Genomic DNA, 17,996 nt, shown 5'->3' with positions numbered 1-17,996 from the left:
AATTATCAAACACACACACACGGAGAGCGCTGACATGCTCGCCAGAAACAGCTGCGAGGAGAAGGGATGGATATGCACCTCTTGGCCCCGAGTATGTGTGTATGTGTACATAGCAGCACACAGTCTGCCAGTAATGATCCAGACAGGCACTTGTATAGCGTGAGCTTTTAAGTCCTTCAGAGACGGTCTTGTGTATCTACGTGCGTGTACAGTGCAGGACGAGCGCCGTGTTGTGATGTGCTTGTTAGTGAGATTGTCAGCCAGAGAGAGACCTGACCTTACATGGTTTGTACAAGGTACTCTGTTGTTGCTGTCATCAGTCCCAGTCACACTAGTGGAAAACGGGTCTCTTTGCTTTGCACAGCAGTCCAAGCGCAGAGACTTTTTCTTTTTTGTTGTTGGTTGCATTACATTCATTGTATCACCATCATTTTGTTGAATGTCAGGCTAAAATACTTTATGGGTGTCCAAACATTTTCCCTGAGAAGAGTTTTTTTTTTTTTGGTAGTGGCATCTGCCATGAAAAAGAGGTATTTGTACATTCCTGTCAGATAGAGAAGCAGACAGAGCCTTCAGTCAAACAAAGCTGTTCAGTTGTAGAAAAACAGGTATTATTCTGGAGCGGAGGGTTTAGGAGTTGATGTGTTGCTTTCCAAGGTTATCTGCGGGTCTGGGTTGTGCATCGTGTTTTCAAAGGGGGATTTAGGAGCGCTAGCCAATATTTTGACATGTTCTCGTCTCGGCTCAGTTCGGTTTGTTTATGGTCTGGATCCTCACACATCTACCACTGCAAGCAGCTTCTCTCTCTCTCTCTCTCTCTCTCTCTCTCTCTCTCTCTCTCTCTCTCTCTCTCTCTCTCTCTCTCTCTCTCTCTCTCTCTCTGACACAGGGCATGTGTGCACAGTTGCATACAAAGTCAGACTTACCCTTAAGTGACTTAGTCACAAGTGTGCACACACATCAGGGCCAACAGAGGGCATCTCAGGACACACATCTAGGTCCACACACACACACACACACAGAGAGAGAGAGAGAGAGAGAGAGAGAGAGAGAGAGAGAGAGAGAGAGAGAGAGAGAGAGAGAGAGAGAGAGAGAGAGAGAGAGAGAGAGAGAGAGAGAGAGAGAGAGAGAGAGAGAACTGAGAGCGCTGCCCCACCTCCAGGCTGGCTAGTTGTCGCCCATGTGCCCCACCAGCCGTCTGCCAACAGGCGGGTTAATATTGCCACCAGCTGCAGAGGGGGTGATGCCAACCGATGCCAAGCGGCACCAGGCCCAGAGTGGCCACACAGGAATCACTGTGTGCTTCTCCTCTCTCCTTTTCTCTTCTCCCCTCCGTGACACTGTTCATTTTCCTGCTGCACCGTTTTCTTTTTTCTTTCTGTTCTGCTTCTAGTCGATGTGAAGTGTAAGTATAAAATATTGGTGTGTGTGTGTGTCATCCATCTCAATGAACAACACAGGACAATGCATTGGCAGCATCTATGTGTGAGGGACAGAGGTAGCTTATAGGATGCAGTAATGCGGTGCATTGTGGGCTAACAGAAAGGCAGAGCTTCCATTTCTTCACCGTTTCAACGACTGTATCTCTTGTTTTTACATGTTTAACATGTAATAGTTCCCATGTGTGTTTGGCTAAAAAACACAATCTTATGCTGTATAATTGTATCTGTAATAGAAATGTGGTGCCACTTTGTTGCTTCACAGCATGTTGTGCCGTCAACGCTGCAGTCACCGATTAAAATCAGACCAGTGCCCAGGTGCCGGGTTTATCAATAAAAGATGGTGAAGCCGTAGCCGTTGGAGGATTTACAGGTTAATGGGTCTTTGCATATGGATGCTGACGTGGCATTTCAGGATTGCAGAGGAACCAAATTACCCACATATTATCAAAACATGACGTATGTGTGTCAGATTAGGCCAACACCCAGCATGACAAAGAACCAAAAGGCAAAGGCACACAGATAGTGTTAATTGTTCCCTGTTTTAAATTTGATCACTAGACAGATGTTCCACAGTTGGAGGGTAATATATGTCCTGTTATAAGTCAGCATTATCTTTTAGCATTGATTCAAATGTCGATGTGACATGTGCCAATCGCCGTCTCATCAACAGTCACCGCTGCTCAGTGTGTGTAAAAATGTTCGTACTGAGAGTGAACCTGAGTGGAAGCGATGCAAGGAGGGCTCGAGGAGATGAGATCAGGAAGTGCAGAGGCCATCTGCTTTTCTTTTCAGCAGAGACGAGCGAGATTCAAATACCCTGTGACAACATTTCATGCATCCATGCGGAGAGCTTCTGAAGTGGCATCTTTTTTTCCCCTTTCACCAATGTACTCATTTGCGTTAATCTAACTCGCATTCCGCCATACGCAGTCATTTAGCTCTCCACTTCTGCGGGCTGGCGGCGGCCCTTTCTCACACGCTCAATATCTTTTTATATCCTGCTTGTGGAAAAGGGAATTAATGAGTCTTTCTAGTAAAGCAGCTCGTCTGCGCCCATGCAAAAGTTCTGCGAGGGTAAATGAGTTTAAAGCCTCGGGCTATGAGTTGTTATTGTTGTTGTGTAAGTGTGCCTGTGTGCACAAGTGTGCTGGGCCTTGTGTGCTTCTTCCTGATTGTTTACATCCTTACCTAACTGGATTCCAGATGTAATCCTACAGTCACACCCATGAGTCTGACTATCCAAGGCTAACAGGGGCGACTCTCTAGAAGTAGCCCTCGGGCGTCCTCGCACCAGCTTGCTTCCATACAAATGGCATCTTCCGCTAGTAGCAGACAGATGCTGCATAGGCTGACCAGAGGCTTGTGGTTCTCTGTATATTCGTATAAGCCTGCTCGCCTGCAGGCTGTTCCTGTCAGACGAGGCATGAGGCTAATGAGGTTACTCTGCTTCCTGTTTCTGCCTTCCTGCCCCTCCTTGTGTTTGTGGGAGTGGGAGGGCTTCAGCTCTGTGGCACGATATGTCTATACGCTGTAACATCACTGGTATGATTTGCAACGTATTGTGTGTGTGTGTGTGTGTGGATGTATGCACGCTTCAGTAAGTATGCACACTTCATGAATAAAGCGCAGTATGCCGGGTCTGGTAGTATCTGATCCAAGTCACGTAATGGGGCTGATGCACTTCACTTATTTAACATTCCTCCAAATACTTGAGAATGAATCAAGTGTTGCCAAACCCGGCAAGCAGGCGGGAATCAAAGGGTGACATGCCACTCAGCAGACCTATTATTGTAGTTCGTTTTATGACCCACGAGTGCATTAAAGTGCATTTTCTAGTTTGTGAAATAAGATTTGCTTTGTTCGTCTCCTTAAATCCAGCGTTTTTAAGATGTCCCGGCCATCAGAGAATTGACATTGCCTTTTTGAAAGACAGAAAATATTTCATAAAGAAGTGTCCATTAGCGCTGCCATAGTCACAGGTAATTTGCAGGGCAATGTTTTTATCGATTCATCATGTAGATACATGTGCAACGAAAACTAATTTGGCGAATCGGACATTTCTTCCATACCGTGACCTCTCGCACGGCTCTTAACGCATTTGAAGATGGGATGCGATTAAAACGTAACATCAATCTAAGTAAATAAATGTCCTGATAGGACTTTTATTATGTGGAAGGATATTCATGTTCTCCGGAGGCGCACGGTGCTCGGTGTCATATAGCCTGGTTGACGATGAAGAGCACATTCCTCCGGCCGTATGGAATATAAAGAAATAAACTATTGCTATTGATGTTAGAAGTCACACCTCATTTTTTTCTGTGTGGAGCACAGCTGGTGCGTGGAGGGAAAGGAGGTTAGAAAATGCAGCTCTGTTAAGAGGGATCAGCAGCAGAGGTCTTCCAAGGCTCCCGAGGGAATGGCAGGGAGGCACATAGCTACTGCTGCTATGATGAATGACGGCACGTTGGGGAGCGCTGTCGATCACAGCCGACCACGTGACCGCAGCTAGTGTGTGTCTGTGTGTGTGTGTGCGTGTGTGCAGGGGATTGAGTCGAACCTCTGGTCAGCGGCAAGTAGCCAAAGCGAAAGTGATATTGTGACGAGAGTTGTAGGGTGAGTGTTGAATGAGGCTGTTACGAGTGAATGGAGGCCATTTTTTATGCAACCTGCCAAATATGAGAGAGTGTACACACACACACACACACACACACACACACACACACACACACACAAGGGAATACTATATTCTGACATGCATTTCTACCACAAGACCTGCATGCTAGTATATTGTAAGACCAGACGTAGCCCAGTCCTCTGCCTTGAACAGTCAGCACTTTAAACCTGCCAAATGTAACTTAAGAAGATGAAGAATTTCCCTCAATTGAGCCCTAAAAACCATGGCAACAAGGCTGTGAAACTGACAGACACTGTGGCAGAGCTGATATCACGCCGTTACTTTAACATTTCGCATTACGAGAGACACTTAAAATTCCCTCAATAACAATTCCACCATCCTTTCTTGGCTTTGTGGCACCGAATGAAGAGGAAAACAGTTGCTCTGAGCCCCGGCTCTTTACAGCTTAAAGCTCCTCTGGTGCCGTGTGCCATGAACGCACCGAGGCCCGAGGCAAACCTGAGGAAACCTACCACCGACCGCCAGATGAGCCGTCGATACTGCTCTGAACAAAAAAAAAACCCAACCCCCTTGTAAAGGTTAGAATAAATCATTTCCGCCACAAATGAATACTGCCTGTTTGTTTAAAAAAAACATCTCTCAAAGTTAATCATTTGAACAGACGGCCCAAAGAATCAATTCATTACATTTAAAGTCAAAACGATTGCCCTTTTAGACACGAATGCTGCTTTCACGTGGCAGTAACGGCTCATTCTTTAATTCATCCGAAATCTAACCTTGAACAATAGAAAATAAGTTATTTAAATAAAGCCTCAGAGGTTGGAAAAAGTAACCATATTGGTGAAGGTTTGCATTAGGTTTTTGTGTGCTCAGGGTTAAGGGTCAGAACTGGGGTCAGTTGGTCACATAGCCAGTATGGGTGGGCACCTCAGTCAATTTAAACCCCTTTATTATGCTGCCAGTTTGGCCTCTGGTGCTCACACACACACACACACACACACACACACACACACACGCAAATCCATCAAAGCATCGTGACATCTATATCCTTAGGTCAAAAATAAACTTCTCTCTCTCTCACCAGCGAGAGAGCGCATAGCGTTTTATGCTCGGCAGGGCTGAATGCTGTCGGTAGTCAGTCACTTATGCATGCTCCGAGAGAAACATACCATGTGTGCGTGCGTGAGTGTGCAATTGCAGAAAGCTGATCTGATTGACAGTGGAGGTGTGGGAGGTTTGTGTCCGTGTGTGTGTGTGTGTGTGTGTGACACTGAGCTCAGCAGGGAGAGACCATCACGGCCAGACTGCAGACAGAAACCTTTATCTGCTGCATGTGGAGGCAGAAAAGGTGGTGAGAGAAGGTGGTCACGCACCCAATTTCTTGCATGTAGACAATTTATGACCCTTTTGAGACGGATCTGTCTGGATGTGTGAAGTTGTGTGTTCAATGCTTATGGAAATCACTGTGGTTTAAGTCGTGATTGTAGCACGCCTCTCCCACACCTCTCCTCTCCTGCAATGGAAGTGTTCTGGATCCCTTTACTCGAGCTGTTTGGGCTATCCCAGCACGGCTAGTTTAAAGGGAAGACCCTGTGGCTGCACACACACACACACACACACACACACACACATGCATTCCGATGCAGTGAGCTTGCGGTGTAATGAGGCGATTATATAGGGCCTCTTGTCCCCGGCAACCCCACAGCCTTGTTCCATTCAACTCTTCTCTGAGCTCCGAGCTGAGCTCAGCATCCGGTCTACTTGAAGCCATACGGGACGTGGGGACCAGGATGTAGTTAGGATTGGAATGTGAGTTTAGTGAGCAAACACGTGCTTCGTAGTAGAGGAAGTTGGCCTGGTTTTAGCCTCCGTCTCATTTTTTTTTTTTACTGTTAGAAGTGCATGTCAAATGTTGTCGGTGTCAGGCTGCTTTTTGGGAAACAGTAGCCATCATTTCCATCAAAAGTGGGGGAAAGGCTCAAAACCTACTTGGACTGTCAGATTCCAAATTTCCACTTTTCTAATAGGACACCTCTTCTCATGCTCCTTTTATAAGTGTTATTTGCATTTGCATCTTTCACTCACAAGATTTCTTTGAAAGCCATTCCATTATTGTGGCGGCACCATTTGGACCTCTTGCTTGATTTACTAGGCTTTGTTTAATACATCACAGGTGTTTTTAATCCACACATGGTTTCCTAACCTTCAGGAAAAGCTTACAGCGATGTTTTTAGGAGTGAAATAATTGTTATCGCTGTCATCTGCACCACTTGTGAACCCTGAGCAGTGATATCTTTGCAGCCAGTCATCTGGGGTCCACGTGTCAGAGGATGTGGAGAAAGAGGGCAGCAGTGGGGTAAAGACTTGAGTCTTGACTACTGGATGCATTAATAATAATCCAAGGTTTGTTACAATATCAATTTCTCCTCCATTGATCTATTAATCTATCCGTCAGTGCTCCTAAAGGATAATTTGTGTTGGAATAACAGATTTTGGGCCGATTTTTGTAGAGCAGATCACAGCTGGCGCGTGGCCCACATTCCTCTGCCATGACATCTGCACAGTCTGCAGCAGCTCAGCACTATTTTTAGAACAGCTAGTGAAAACACACACACACACAGATATGTACGTATATATGCAGATTCCCCAGCGTGTCAATGTTTACCTACGTAAGCTCAAAGGTGTAATTATCTTTTTACTTGCAAAAGAATGTGTGGTTTGTTTATATCGTGGTAGAGTTGGTAGCATTTTGACGTATTCTACCTTCATTACCTTGGAGACTATATACATAAATTAATATATTGGCAATTCATTAACTCTCACAACCAAATGTTTTAAAAAATATATATTTTTTTCTATTATCACCTTTTGAATCTGTGGTTTCCATCTCTCCTGTACAGTAAGTGACAAAGCTGCATTCCTGACGTTCATGTATCTCTGTCACTGATGCACGCGGAGCCAGAGCACAACGCAGAGGCTCTGTGATGTCCTTAAAGGCACAGTGGGTGTTTTTTTCACTGAATGGTGTAGTAAGAATAAGAAAAAGCACCCCTGAATTTTTGACATGGTTGCTAAATCTTTACCTTGCACGGCAGCTGGATTCCTGCAGTGTCATCAGATCATGCGGAAATCCATCTCGTCAGGCTTCAGGTTTGTGTCCAGTAATCCAGAGCACGGACCAATCAGCATCCTGCAAGGAGTAACTGGTGTGGCTTCGGTGTGTTTGTGACATCACAGAGAGGCAACTGTTATTAGCTATAGCTGCTATAGCTTAGATATATCAGAACTGGAACGTATTTCATTGAAAGGATAGCAAAGATAGGAAACTTAAGGCTGTTGATGGAATATCATTTTTTTGCTCATCTCGCAACTCGTTTTCGCAAAGAGTTTGATTGACAGATGGTTCATCCAATCACCTGCCAAGTGTGTGTTGAAAGTGCCTGCCCTTTTCCAAACAGTTTCCAATGACTGTGTGTCAGATGGTTCTGTGTAGCAAACCATCTGGTGGGTCAGTTTAGTAAAGTCTGGTAGTAAAACATACTTTTATATTTTATAAAAAAAAAAAAACACTACATTATAGTTTGGAAGTTAATTTGCATTTCTTCATCTACATCAGTCCAACCACTATATATCATAATGGAGCGTTTACACCCTTCATCACCACCCCCCCCCCTGCTCCTCTCCCTCCCCCTTCCCTCCTTTCAGGATCCGATATTGCAACAAGCCGATGCAATCCACTTGTTTCCTCATCAACTATCGGAGTTATCTGATTCGCCCGCTGGTGGGAGAGGATTGTTCAGGGTTACGAAGTGGAAGCCGCTCCACTTTTCACCCACTTAGATGAACAGATGCAATGATAGATTAATCCCACTCACTCTCTTGACTTTTTGTCATTGGCACGCCGCTGCAAGCTTTTTAACATTTGCTCTATTCCTGGAACGCTTTTTAACACTTCAGTCCGTTGACCTGTGTTGGTTGTTATTGTTCCGTTGTTGCGCTACAGTTAAGCGTGCATATTGTCAATATAAACACCTATAAAAACTCGCCGGTTAAGAGTGTAATTAACACAAAGAATTAAAAGCCAGAATAATGTCGGGGGAAGAATTTTAAATGTTGCTCTCCGGCGGGAGAGGTATTACGTTGGTATACTTCCAAGCACTGTTTGATTAATTGCAGCTTGTGTTTGTGACGGAGAAAGAGAGAGAAAGGCAGACTTTTCAATCCCAGTATCCCTCTCAACACATACAGGCCTGTCTGTGTACTTCTGTTTTTATTTATTTATTTATTTTGATTACCTGTGTATTCCATAGGAGTTTGAGGGTTGCGTTGCCGGGTGACAGCAGGCACACAGCATACTGGATGTATCACTTGGTTATACACACACACACACACATATATACACACACACGCTCTTGCATGTGCACAGAAAAAGGTCCCTGCGCTCATTAGTGGGATTCCACTCGCCTGATGGGAGCTGGTCGGGGTGTAGATGTGTGTGTCAGTGCCAGGCAGCGCTCGGTTGGCATTGCAGAGCCGGCTCTAAAGAGCTCTGGCAATACCTCAGAAACACACACACACACACAAAAACCTATGCACCACAATTTGGTCTTATTGCTTATTTGAGTAGATGTTTCCCCCCTTCGCTGTCATGCTACATTAACCCTCTGGTGGGGGGTGAGATAGGATTTTGCATGCTTTTTCCCGTCCATCACTTCAGTGTTTTACACCTGGAGAGCACACAGCCACAGGCAGGAGCTGGCTTTTGTGACCAGTGAAAGCAGAGCAACACTTGGGCCTGAAACAGATGGCAAACTACCTCTAAGGTCAGACAAATGGTTAACCTTTAGTTGAGCAAAGGTTGTGAAAAACCTGTTTAACCGATGATCTGAAGTTCCCGAAGAACTATTAGTGAGGTTTCAGGGCAAGGCCGCTGTAATGGAGCTTTTTTGTACCAGTATTTTTTTTTTTTTTCAGTGTACTATGTGTACACAGTGCAGGAAATATCTGTGGCTCGCTGCCAACAACTGTGAGGCAACCAGAGAGAGAGAAAGAAATTTAGTTTAAGGTCAAGTTTTGGAGGGCATATTTTTTTCTGTGTTGTGTTTGTATGTCGTGTGTGTGTGTGTGTGTGTATTTTGGCCCTGTGACACACCACGAGGGAAAGACTCCTGGTGAGCTGTCTAGGTAATTGGTGCTTACCTGGCAGGCTTTTGTGCGCACACACACACAGAATGGACTGTAGGACATTAACTACAGGAGAGAATGGCATTAATGAATACCTGCGCTACCTTTCTCACGTGTGTGTGTGCACTCATGTGTGACAGTGTAATGAGGGACTGCACGCTACACACAAAACACACCTGATCAACCTCTGTCAGAGGCTGCAAACCATCGTTACACTGAACAATCTGCTCGCTTGTGTGTGTGTGTGTGTGCGTGTGTGCGTCTGCGGGTGTGTGTGCACATTCCTGTGCCAGCTTGCGTACTGTATGCAGGGAGACGTGGCTGTCACCCATCAGCTCCATCATGTGCAGACACCCAGCTTTTAATCTTGTGTGCCCCCTCATCGCTCCCCCTCCCCCTCTCTTTATCTCCGCTGAGGCCTCGTCCCCAAGGCCCCTGCGCTGACCTGGGATTGCAAAACAAAACTCTGCTAAAGCTTATTTTTATCCACTGACGAAAGAGAGAGAAGGAAAAAAACAAGAAGGCGCGATAAACAAGTAAAATCTTCTAGCCTTGTCAATGTTGTCAAATAATATTTAGAGTTGTGATATGAAGTGAGAGAATGAGGTTGAACAATCTTATTTTGTTATCGCAGGAAATGTGATTACAGGGAGATGATAAACCGGATTGTTCTTTACTACTTTACTACAACCTTGTGTCTCTTGACACCACCTGTGGCATTTAAGTCATCTAGTTTCTGCTGAATTAGACACTATATAGTGAAGAGGCACGACGTAGATCTAAGTTCATACCCAACACATGGCAAACTGACTTTATTTATTATTTATAAAATACTGTATTGTTACAGAAACGTCATCTCAGTGTCACGTCACCATGTGTTTTTGCTTTTCAAAGTTCAGGCACATTTCATGCCCCCGCTATAATTAGCTGTGAGACGTCGTAGCGATTCCACCTTGTGTGTTTGAGCGAACGGAGCAGACTCGACCCGGGTTTGCAGCGCTGACAGAAAGACGTTCAGCTGTCGTCATTTCAGTAGCATTCCATTCACTGTCTGTGGGAGGATGCATAATATTAGGATGAGATTGACTTTCCTCCCTCTCATGCACTTGGGCGATAATGCAGGCCGACACACAGACTCCGCTGTGTCACCCTCAGCCACCGTCATCACAATCCCTCCGTTCTTCTGAGAGCGCACTCATTCTTAATGGACGCTGTGACTGGTATCCTGTTTTAACCGCAGTGATAAAACTTCTCGGGGTAATTATTTCATGCGAGGTGGAGCGATTTTATTACACCCCGCGCTGCTGCCAACTCTAATGATCGGCGTCCAACCCGACGATGGGAGCGCGCTCCCACACGCGATGCTTTCCCACGTCGCCGCCGTTGCGTTCGACTCCTCCGGGAGGAAATGTGCACGCCGGGATGAGCAGACAGGATCGGGAAATGGGTTGCGTTCAAATAATTAGCATACATTAGCCTTTTGCACAGAGACGGGAGTGTTTTCTTTTCTCAAACCTCACAGCTGAAATCCACTTGCCCCATAGCTTGACTAGAGAAAAGCTATTTCCAGTTTCCATTATTTATTAATACCTCTTTGTTGTTGCTCATGTCCTAATCTCATTTCCTTTAGTCATTAGCGTTGTTCGACATCAAACAGCTGCTAGAGCAATGAGTGTGTGTGTGTGTGTGTGTGTGTGTGTGTGTGTGTTTGAGGGGGGTGGTTATTGCTGTTGGACAACCACTAAAGACCCTTTTTTACAATGCTTGTTGCAGCAGAATAGTTTTCTTTTAAGCTGTAAAAATCTCTCAATATGAGCAGCCTGTGTTTTGAATAAAATGGAGCTTTGATGTTCTGCTGTCATGTGTCTGCTGCTCAGTTTGAAACCGACTGACTTGGGAGGGGGGGGAGCCACGTCTTGGGAAAAGGATGTGTTGTGTGTATGTGTGACTTCTGGTGACCCCCGTTGACAATAACATCTTTTGTCTCAATCTCACTGGGAGAGATTAGCAACACATGAACTCGCAGTCCCATGATGCTTTTTTCATTTGCTTCCTACCCTATTCATCACCATCACACTCTCCCATCACGGCATTGTGGGGAGATGCAGTCCTCGGCCCCATTGTCATGCAAATAACCCCCCGGCCCTGTGTCTTGCTGCAAGCTAATGCTATGTTATGCTAATGTTGTGTCATGCTAATGTCACGATATGGCGAGAAACGGAGGCGAAGGATGTAACCGGAACAATATGAAAGGAAGATTCCCCATTATACAAAATAAAAAAGTCACTAAATGTTACAAAGAAACTGATGACACTGTCATAACCTTTTTTTTTTTAATGCTGGGAAACGGACAGTCTGTGGTGACTTCTACCAGCTGGCCTGTGAGTCACACTTTTTTTGGGTATAAAGCCATCGCCTGACGACAGACACAAAGGCAAAACCTCAGCATTAACAGCTTTCCCACTGTTGAACCTGCAGCCTATATTGACGGGTTGTAGTATCAGAAATGTGCTTCGCAGTTTGAAACAAAATGAAATAATAAAATGTGAAAGAATTGACTGATTTGTGTCTGTGATGATAGATTGTACTGACCCTTTCCCTGTCTCTGGATGTTCCCACAGGATGACAGTGATGGGATCCCGTGGTCAGAGGAGCGGGTTATGCGAAAGGTGCTTTACCTCTCCCTAAAGGAGTTTAGGAGTGCACAGAAACGGCAGCTGGACGGTGATGGGACCCCGAACTCCAACGGTAAGTTCATAACCATATCCTCAATGCAAAGGAAACCCTGCCACTATCTATGCCGCCCTTCCACTTGTGTGTTTTTCTAATTTAATGTATGGAAATGAAACAAACTGCATAGGTTTGTCCAAATCACGTGAATACAATAATTATAACCAAAGATAAATGCTGCCAGTACCATTGCATGCCAGTCTAAAAGCAAGTTAAATTTACCATTTGTTTCCCTTTTAAAGTGGAAATCATTTTAGACTTGATGCTTACTCTATTTTTTACCCATCCAATACTTGGAAATCTTGATTTAGCTGAGGTAAATTCAAATGGCGTAGAATGCGTAATGTCCCTCGCAGCAAACTGTAAATACCCCCCGTAACAATTAAGGGGCATCTTTAAATGTAGCAATTTGACACGCTTAAAAAAAAAAAAAAAAAAATTCACTTTGTTTTGACCAAATTAAAGCAGAGGCACCGCCGCACTAGCAATTTGTGGAGCAAATGTCAGAGTTGCCAGTTCTGTCTGGCTTCGTCTGGCAGTCGCGCTCTTTGTTCCTTTTAATCGAAGGCGACAGTTTTATTAGTTTGTCTGTAAGTGGAGTGTAAGTGTGTTTACTTTTCGTCGACGGAGCCCAATTTTGCTCAACATGGAGAGAATCCAACGAGAACGGATGATCAAGGCCTCTCGTTTTTTTCCCTTTTGTTGTGGGTCAGCAGGCAGCGAGCTGCAGTCTTTCACTCCGCTGCTTCGGTGTCACATCCTCAAAGAAACCCTCCAACTGAAAGTATTTCCCACAAGTTTTCACATGTTGTTTGTGCCTCAGACGAGAGCCTCTGATGAGCTGTGTCCTCCACAGCGCCGCACACAAGACCCAACCTGTGTACAAGTGTTGATCTTGGACACTTACACCTATTAAAACACAGACTAATAGAAACCCCGCCATGAATTAAGACTCGGAAGTTGCTTAGTTAGACAGAAATCTACAGTAGCCGAAGAGTCGAGGGATTTTGTTGTTAGGCCGTGTAAACCTGAAACAACAGAAGAAGCCCGAGAGCACAGGGGGATGAACAGCTTGTTTTGAACTGAGCTGCCACCGTGTCTTTGTTTGACACTGGTGTTCCAACACACACACACACACACACACACACACACACACACACAAAAAGCCCTCTGCCAGCCAACAGCAGAGATTTTGAACTTCACACGTGCCTCAGAAGCTATTCTCAGCTGACATTAACACAACCCAGACACCGAAAGAAAGGAAACGGGAAGAAAAAAAGAGCCCCTGAAAGTTCACACCCAGCCAAAGAAACCAGCCAGTCATCCAGCTCGGCAGAAAGGGAGACGGGCAGACAGACAGGAGGGAAGTCTCTTTTGAAATGTAGCTTTTCTTTTATACTTTCTTCCCCCCTTCCCTATTTTTTTTTTTTGGTTTTGCTTTATTATATATTTTTTCCACACCTTTATTTCTTCTCTATCAGCCTGTGAGTGCCCCCCTCCCCTCCCTGTAGCTACTGTGTCTGTCTGGCATCTCATAGCTGCCACTCCACAGCTCCTCAGGGCCTTTTAAGCCGCCGCGGGTAGCTGACCTTATCGCCTGAATAAAAATGACTCATTAGAAAGCGTCGGCAGCCCGCCGTGCCGGGGGTAACGACAGCAGCCCGCGCCGACACAAAAGGGGAGGCCCAGCTGAATAGACGGGCCCTGCTGTTTCAGAGAACCGTGGGTTAGCGGGGCTTTGGAGGTAGTACGAGCGGCACAGTTTCCCGTCTCACATAGGCGTAGCGGTGAAACTGTCAGCCATTTTAGAAGATCACACTCAGCGTGCGTTACATCCTGAATGGGCAGCTCCTGCTGTTTTCGAGGACTGCGGGTTGGAGAGTCTGGTCTCATGTTGGGGCCAGACATGTGCCACAGTTTTCAGACTCACACCGGCGTTATTAGGAAACCATCAGCCATTTTGGAGCCAGATCTTTTAAATGTGTCATAGAGTTGGAGATGTGATGAGATATCTAAATTATGTTTTGTTGAATGGATTACTTGATTGGCAGAAATTACTTTAATGTATAACAATATCAAACAGATTTTGCTTAGATATATTTTTGGTTTTGGACCCTGAGTAAAACAGTTTAAGGCATCACTATTCTACACACCTCTATTTTATAGGGAAATAATTCAAAGTAGAGGTGCAACAAAAACACATTTTTGTTATTGATTATTCAGATTATGTCAGATTTTATTTTTATTATGATTATTATTCATGTCAGAAATAGCCCAAAACCCAATGATATTTGACCTACCATCACAGTAGACTAAGAAAACAGAGAGAATATAGAATATCCACATTTGAGAAGAAACGTTGCCATTCTTTATTGTGAAAAATGATTGAAATCCGCGTCGATTTGCAAGAATAATTTAACAAAGTTAGCCTATACACCGGATCTGGCAAGGTCCTCTCTGCTTTAATATATTTGTTATATAAGTGTCCACCATTTTGAGAAATGGGTGTCATCTGACTCGAGGAGGTTACAGCAATGTCTCTATTAAAGCAGTATTTGTCTCCTCAGGCACCTGCCTCTCCGTCTTTACCTCCCCACGTACCGCCATCCATCCCCAGCCTCTCCCTCCACTCCTCCTCCTCTCTCCGTCACTGTGTGGCAGCACTCGCTATCTGTTTTGAAAAGGGGTGTGGCGGTCTGTCAGTCAGCCGTGTGTGTGTGTGTCCGTGTGTGTGTGTGTGTGTGTCACGCTATCTCCCCACCCACCCAGCCTTCTCCCTGCCCATAGCCAGCAATCATGCCATCTCCCCAGCCACTTTGCCTCTCGCTGTTGGCAGCCGTCCATCTCTGTGTCCATCACACTTCCTGCTTCTCCGGCTCGCTGTCTGCATTATTTAACAAATGACATTATGCCCTTCTGCGTCCCGGCTCCCGCTCGTCCCACTCGCTCGCCCTTCTCCCACTCCCATCGCAGCCACATTCTTCCCCTCCTTCCTCCTCATCCACGTGTCTCTCCATCTGTCTGTCCTTCCTGTTGTCTCTCCCCCGATGCAGGGTTTCATTACACATCAATAGGACTCTGGTTACTGCCTTCTCCGCAAGCTCCCGTCTCCTCTCTCCTGCTGCTCAATCTCCTCGATTATGTATCTCCACATCCCCGCTCTCCCCTTCTCACCATAGCCTCTTTCTTTTCTCCCTCCGGTTCCCTCCATCCGTCTCTGTCTTTCCTTTTTTCTCACCATCTCCCTCGTTTCCACTTTGTCCTTCCTGTCCTCTGCCCCATCTGTCTTAACTACCTGTCATCCAAACCCCCGTCCCTCCCCCTCTTTTTCCATTCTTTCTCCATCGCCACCCTTCCTTCCTGTCCCGTTTCCCAGCCTTCCTCCTCTGTTCTCTGAATCGTTGGAGCTGCGTCTTCTTCCTGTACCTTCTCACCTCCCCGTCTCTCCGTGCTAGACTCCGTCCGTACGTCTTTTTATCTCCCTGCGCTGTCCTTTCCCCCCTCCATTTCCCTGAGTGCTGTTGATGGAGGAGCTGGCTGCTGGCCAAAAACCAGAAGGGGCTGAAGAGAGAGGGGCTCGCCGTTTTTGCACATTTCTCTGACTGTCCCCTTCTCTGTCTGTCTGCCGGTCTCAGGACCTGTCATTCCTACCATTTTTTTTTTATTTATTTTTTTTATGCGTGTCGTCCCCTTTCCTTCGGCACTCACTCTGCTGTCACTCGGCTGTCTGTCTGTATTTCCCATGCCGCCATCCCCTGTGTGGCCAGAGTGGCAGCTGTGGCAGCTAAAACACTGTGTGGGCCCTATATTCTCTCTCTCTTTCTTGTTTACCAGAGAGAGAAGGTGGGATACAATGAGATGAATATGAGAATAACAGTAGGCGAAATGAGAGAAGTTAGGTATTTAATATAATATAACTTCCTTACGTCCTCTTTTCATGCAGCATCTCCCATGACAGACCCCCATCTTACCTGTTAGATGCTTTAGATTGATGGCCGTGAACTGCACATAGTTGCATGCTTTTTGTGGTAAGTGTCATGCAGCTCTCGTCGGGTCCAGGGAAGGAAGAGCAACATATCTGGAGCCGTTTGAAATCCTCTTGCAAGGCAGCCAGTTCTTACTATCTGCCTCGACACTGAAAAGCTTCTGGGAACGGACACTATGGGGAGTTTCCCTAAAATAAAACTACCCATTGTTTCTTTTTTTATATTAGCTGGCAAATGTAATTGTTTACAGGCACGGAGGATTACTTGCACAAAGGGCATGAAATAAAAATGTTAGCGTTTTTTGTTTACAAGAGGGAACGGGAGATTAAATTCTAGTACAACATTAGGACTCCTACTGCAAATTGTGCAGAGTTGTTCATTTATGAGATGGAAGTCAAAAGACCGATTACTACCATGTATATGTAGCTAGACATAATTAAGCGTTTCGTAATCTGCAGTTTCTTCACCACCCTACTATGGTTGCCTGTATATTATATGGCGTTGCACTGGTTTTCTAATTTTTTAAAAGCCTGCGTTTTTGGAAGTGTAATCAAGAGCCCATACGAGCACGCTCTGCCCCCGTTATGATTGTGTTTCCTACGGCATGACGACTCTGCTATAGTTCCACTTATTACTGCAGCCCACACTAATAGGCTCCTCTCAGCCCTGTGATGTGCTGTGTTACGCTATGTACCTCTGCTCCCTCCCTCCTGCTCTCATGAGACTTTGAGGTGAACATAGTGAGGCGATGGGCTTAGTTAAGCACGCATAAATTTGATTAGAAACCCCCCCTCCCCCCGCACAGGAACAGCTTTTGAGCATTGCCCTCCACCGCCCCGTCCCATCCCAGCCTCGAACCTTTAACCAGCTTCCTGTCGTACGCCTCTGCCAGATACTGGAGGTCGAGTTTAGGCACCAGCCTTTGGCTCCTCGCCTTTTCTGCCAAACTCGCCCATCCCCAGCCCTCTGCCTTCCCAAGATTCCCAGCTCCGGCCCTCAGGTGGGCATTCATGTGCAACCAGCATATGTCAAACAACTCTTTGGAGGAATGGGGGAGATAGATGGAGGGCGGGAGAGGAGGGACAGCGGGGGAGGGGGAATGGGCCTCAGCCTGTTTGTTTGCGTTCTGTAGGGACATCATGCGTCAGTCATTTTCTGAGCACAATTAAAGTTAATGAGCTATTTTGTTTTTGCTCCGGTGCAAGTTTCACTGGCATACTGTCCCAAAGTCATGATAAGCCTCTCTGCATCGCCTCCTCTCTCTAGTTCCTCATCCAATTATCATTTTTGAGGACTGAAAAAAAAGTGTTAATCTGTCTCAATCTTTGGATCTCAGCATAAAAATGTGGAGGGAGATCTTTCCCAAATGCAGAATAATTAAATTCTTCGATTTTACGAAGTTATCCTTTTGCTCGGAAAGGGGAAATTCTAAAAAGTTTAGGTATCACAAAATGTAATAACTGGATTGCCATAATATTTCACTGATAAAAATTGTGCTAGTTCTACTTAAAATAATCAAGGCAACTTTTTGCATCAGATAATTAAATAGATCAAGCAAGACCAGTCTTTGTAGGAACTACGTAATATTTTAATGCAATTTAGCAACTAGAGACAACTTAATTTTGCCAGTAAAGTCAACATAATTTTACAAGAAAAGTTAAGTTGACCTTAGTTAATAAATTAAAGTTGACTTTACTTAGAAATGTATTTTTTTACATTCAACAATGTATGTTATTCATACAAAGACTAGTCTTACTTGTCTAGATAATAATCTGATGCAAAAAGTTGCCTTAATTTTTTAAAGTAGATCAAGCAGGTTATTTTTATCAGTGTGTGAAACTCTGATTTAAAGGCAAGCCTTTCGTGCTAACCCTGACATTGTAATGCTGTGATTCACTGTTCTATAGACTTAAAGGCTCTCCAACATCAACATAAACTATTGCCAGCAGTGCGATGGCCTTACTCATCGCGCGGCGCCTGTTAACATTCTGACCGCAGCGATGCATGTCTGATGACTTT

At 45.2% G+C, this 17,996-nt stretch overlaps 1 protein-coding gene across 2 annotated transcripts in view; it reads left to right on the top strand.

Annotated features, from left to right (window-relative positions):
- Positions 1–17,996, top strand: part of jarid2b (jumonji and AT-rich interaction domain containing 2b) — a 97,564-nt gene that overhangs the window by 34,639 nt on the left and 44,929 nt on the right. For both annotated transcript variants that reach the window (XM_084031531.1, XM_084031530.1), the window contains exon 2: positions 11,883–12,009. In XM_084031531.1, coding sequence (XP_083887657.1) covers positions 11,883–12,009 — 127 coding nt within the window. The remainder of the gene's footprint in view (positions 1–11,882; positions 12,010–17,996) is intronic.

The sequence above is a fragment of the Eutrigla gurnardus genome (genome assembly GCF_963514095.1).
Source record: "Eutrigla gurnardus genome assembly, chromosome: 17".
Taxonomy (NCBI): domain Eukaryota; kingdom Metazoa; phylum Chordata; class Actinopteri; order Perciformes; family Triglidae; genus Eutrigla; species Eutrigla gurnardus.
This window is presented reverse-complemented; position numbering and strand designations above follow the sequence as displayed.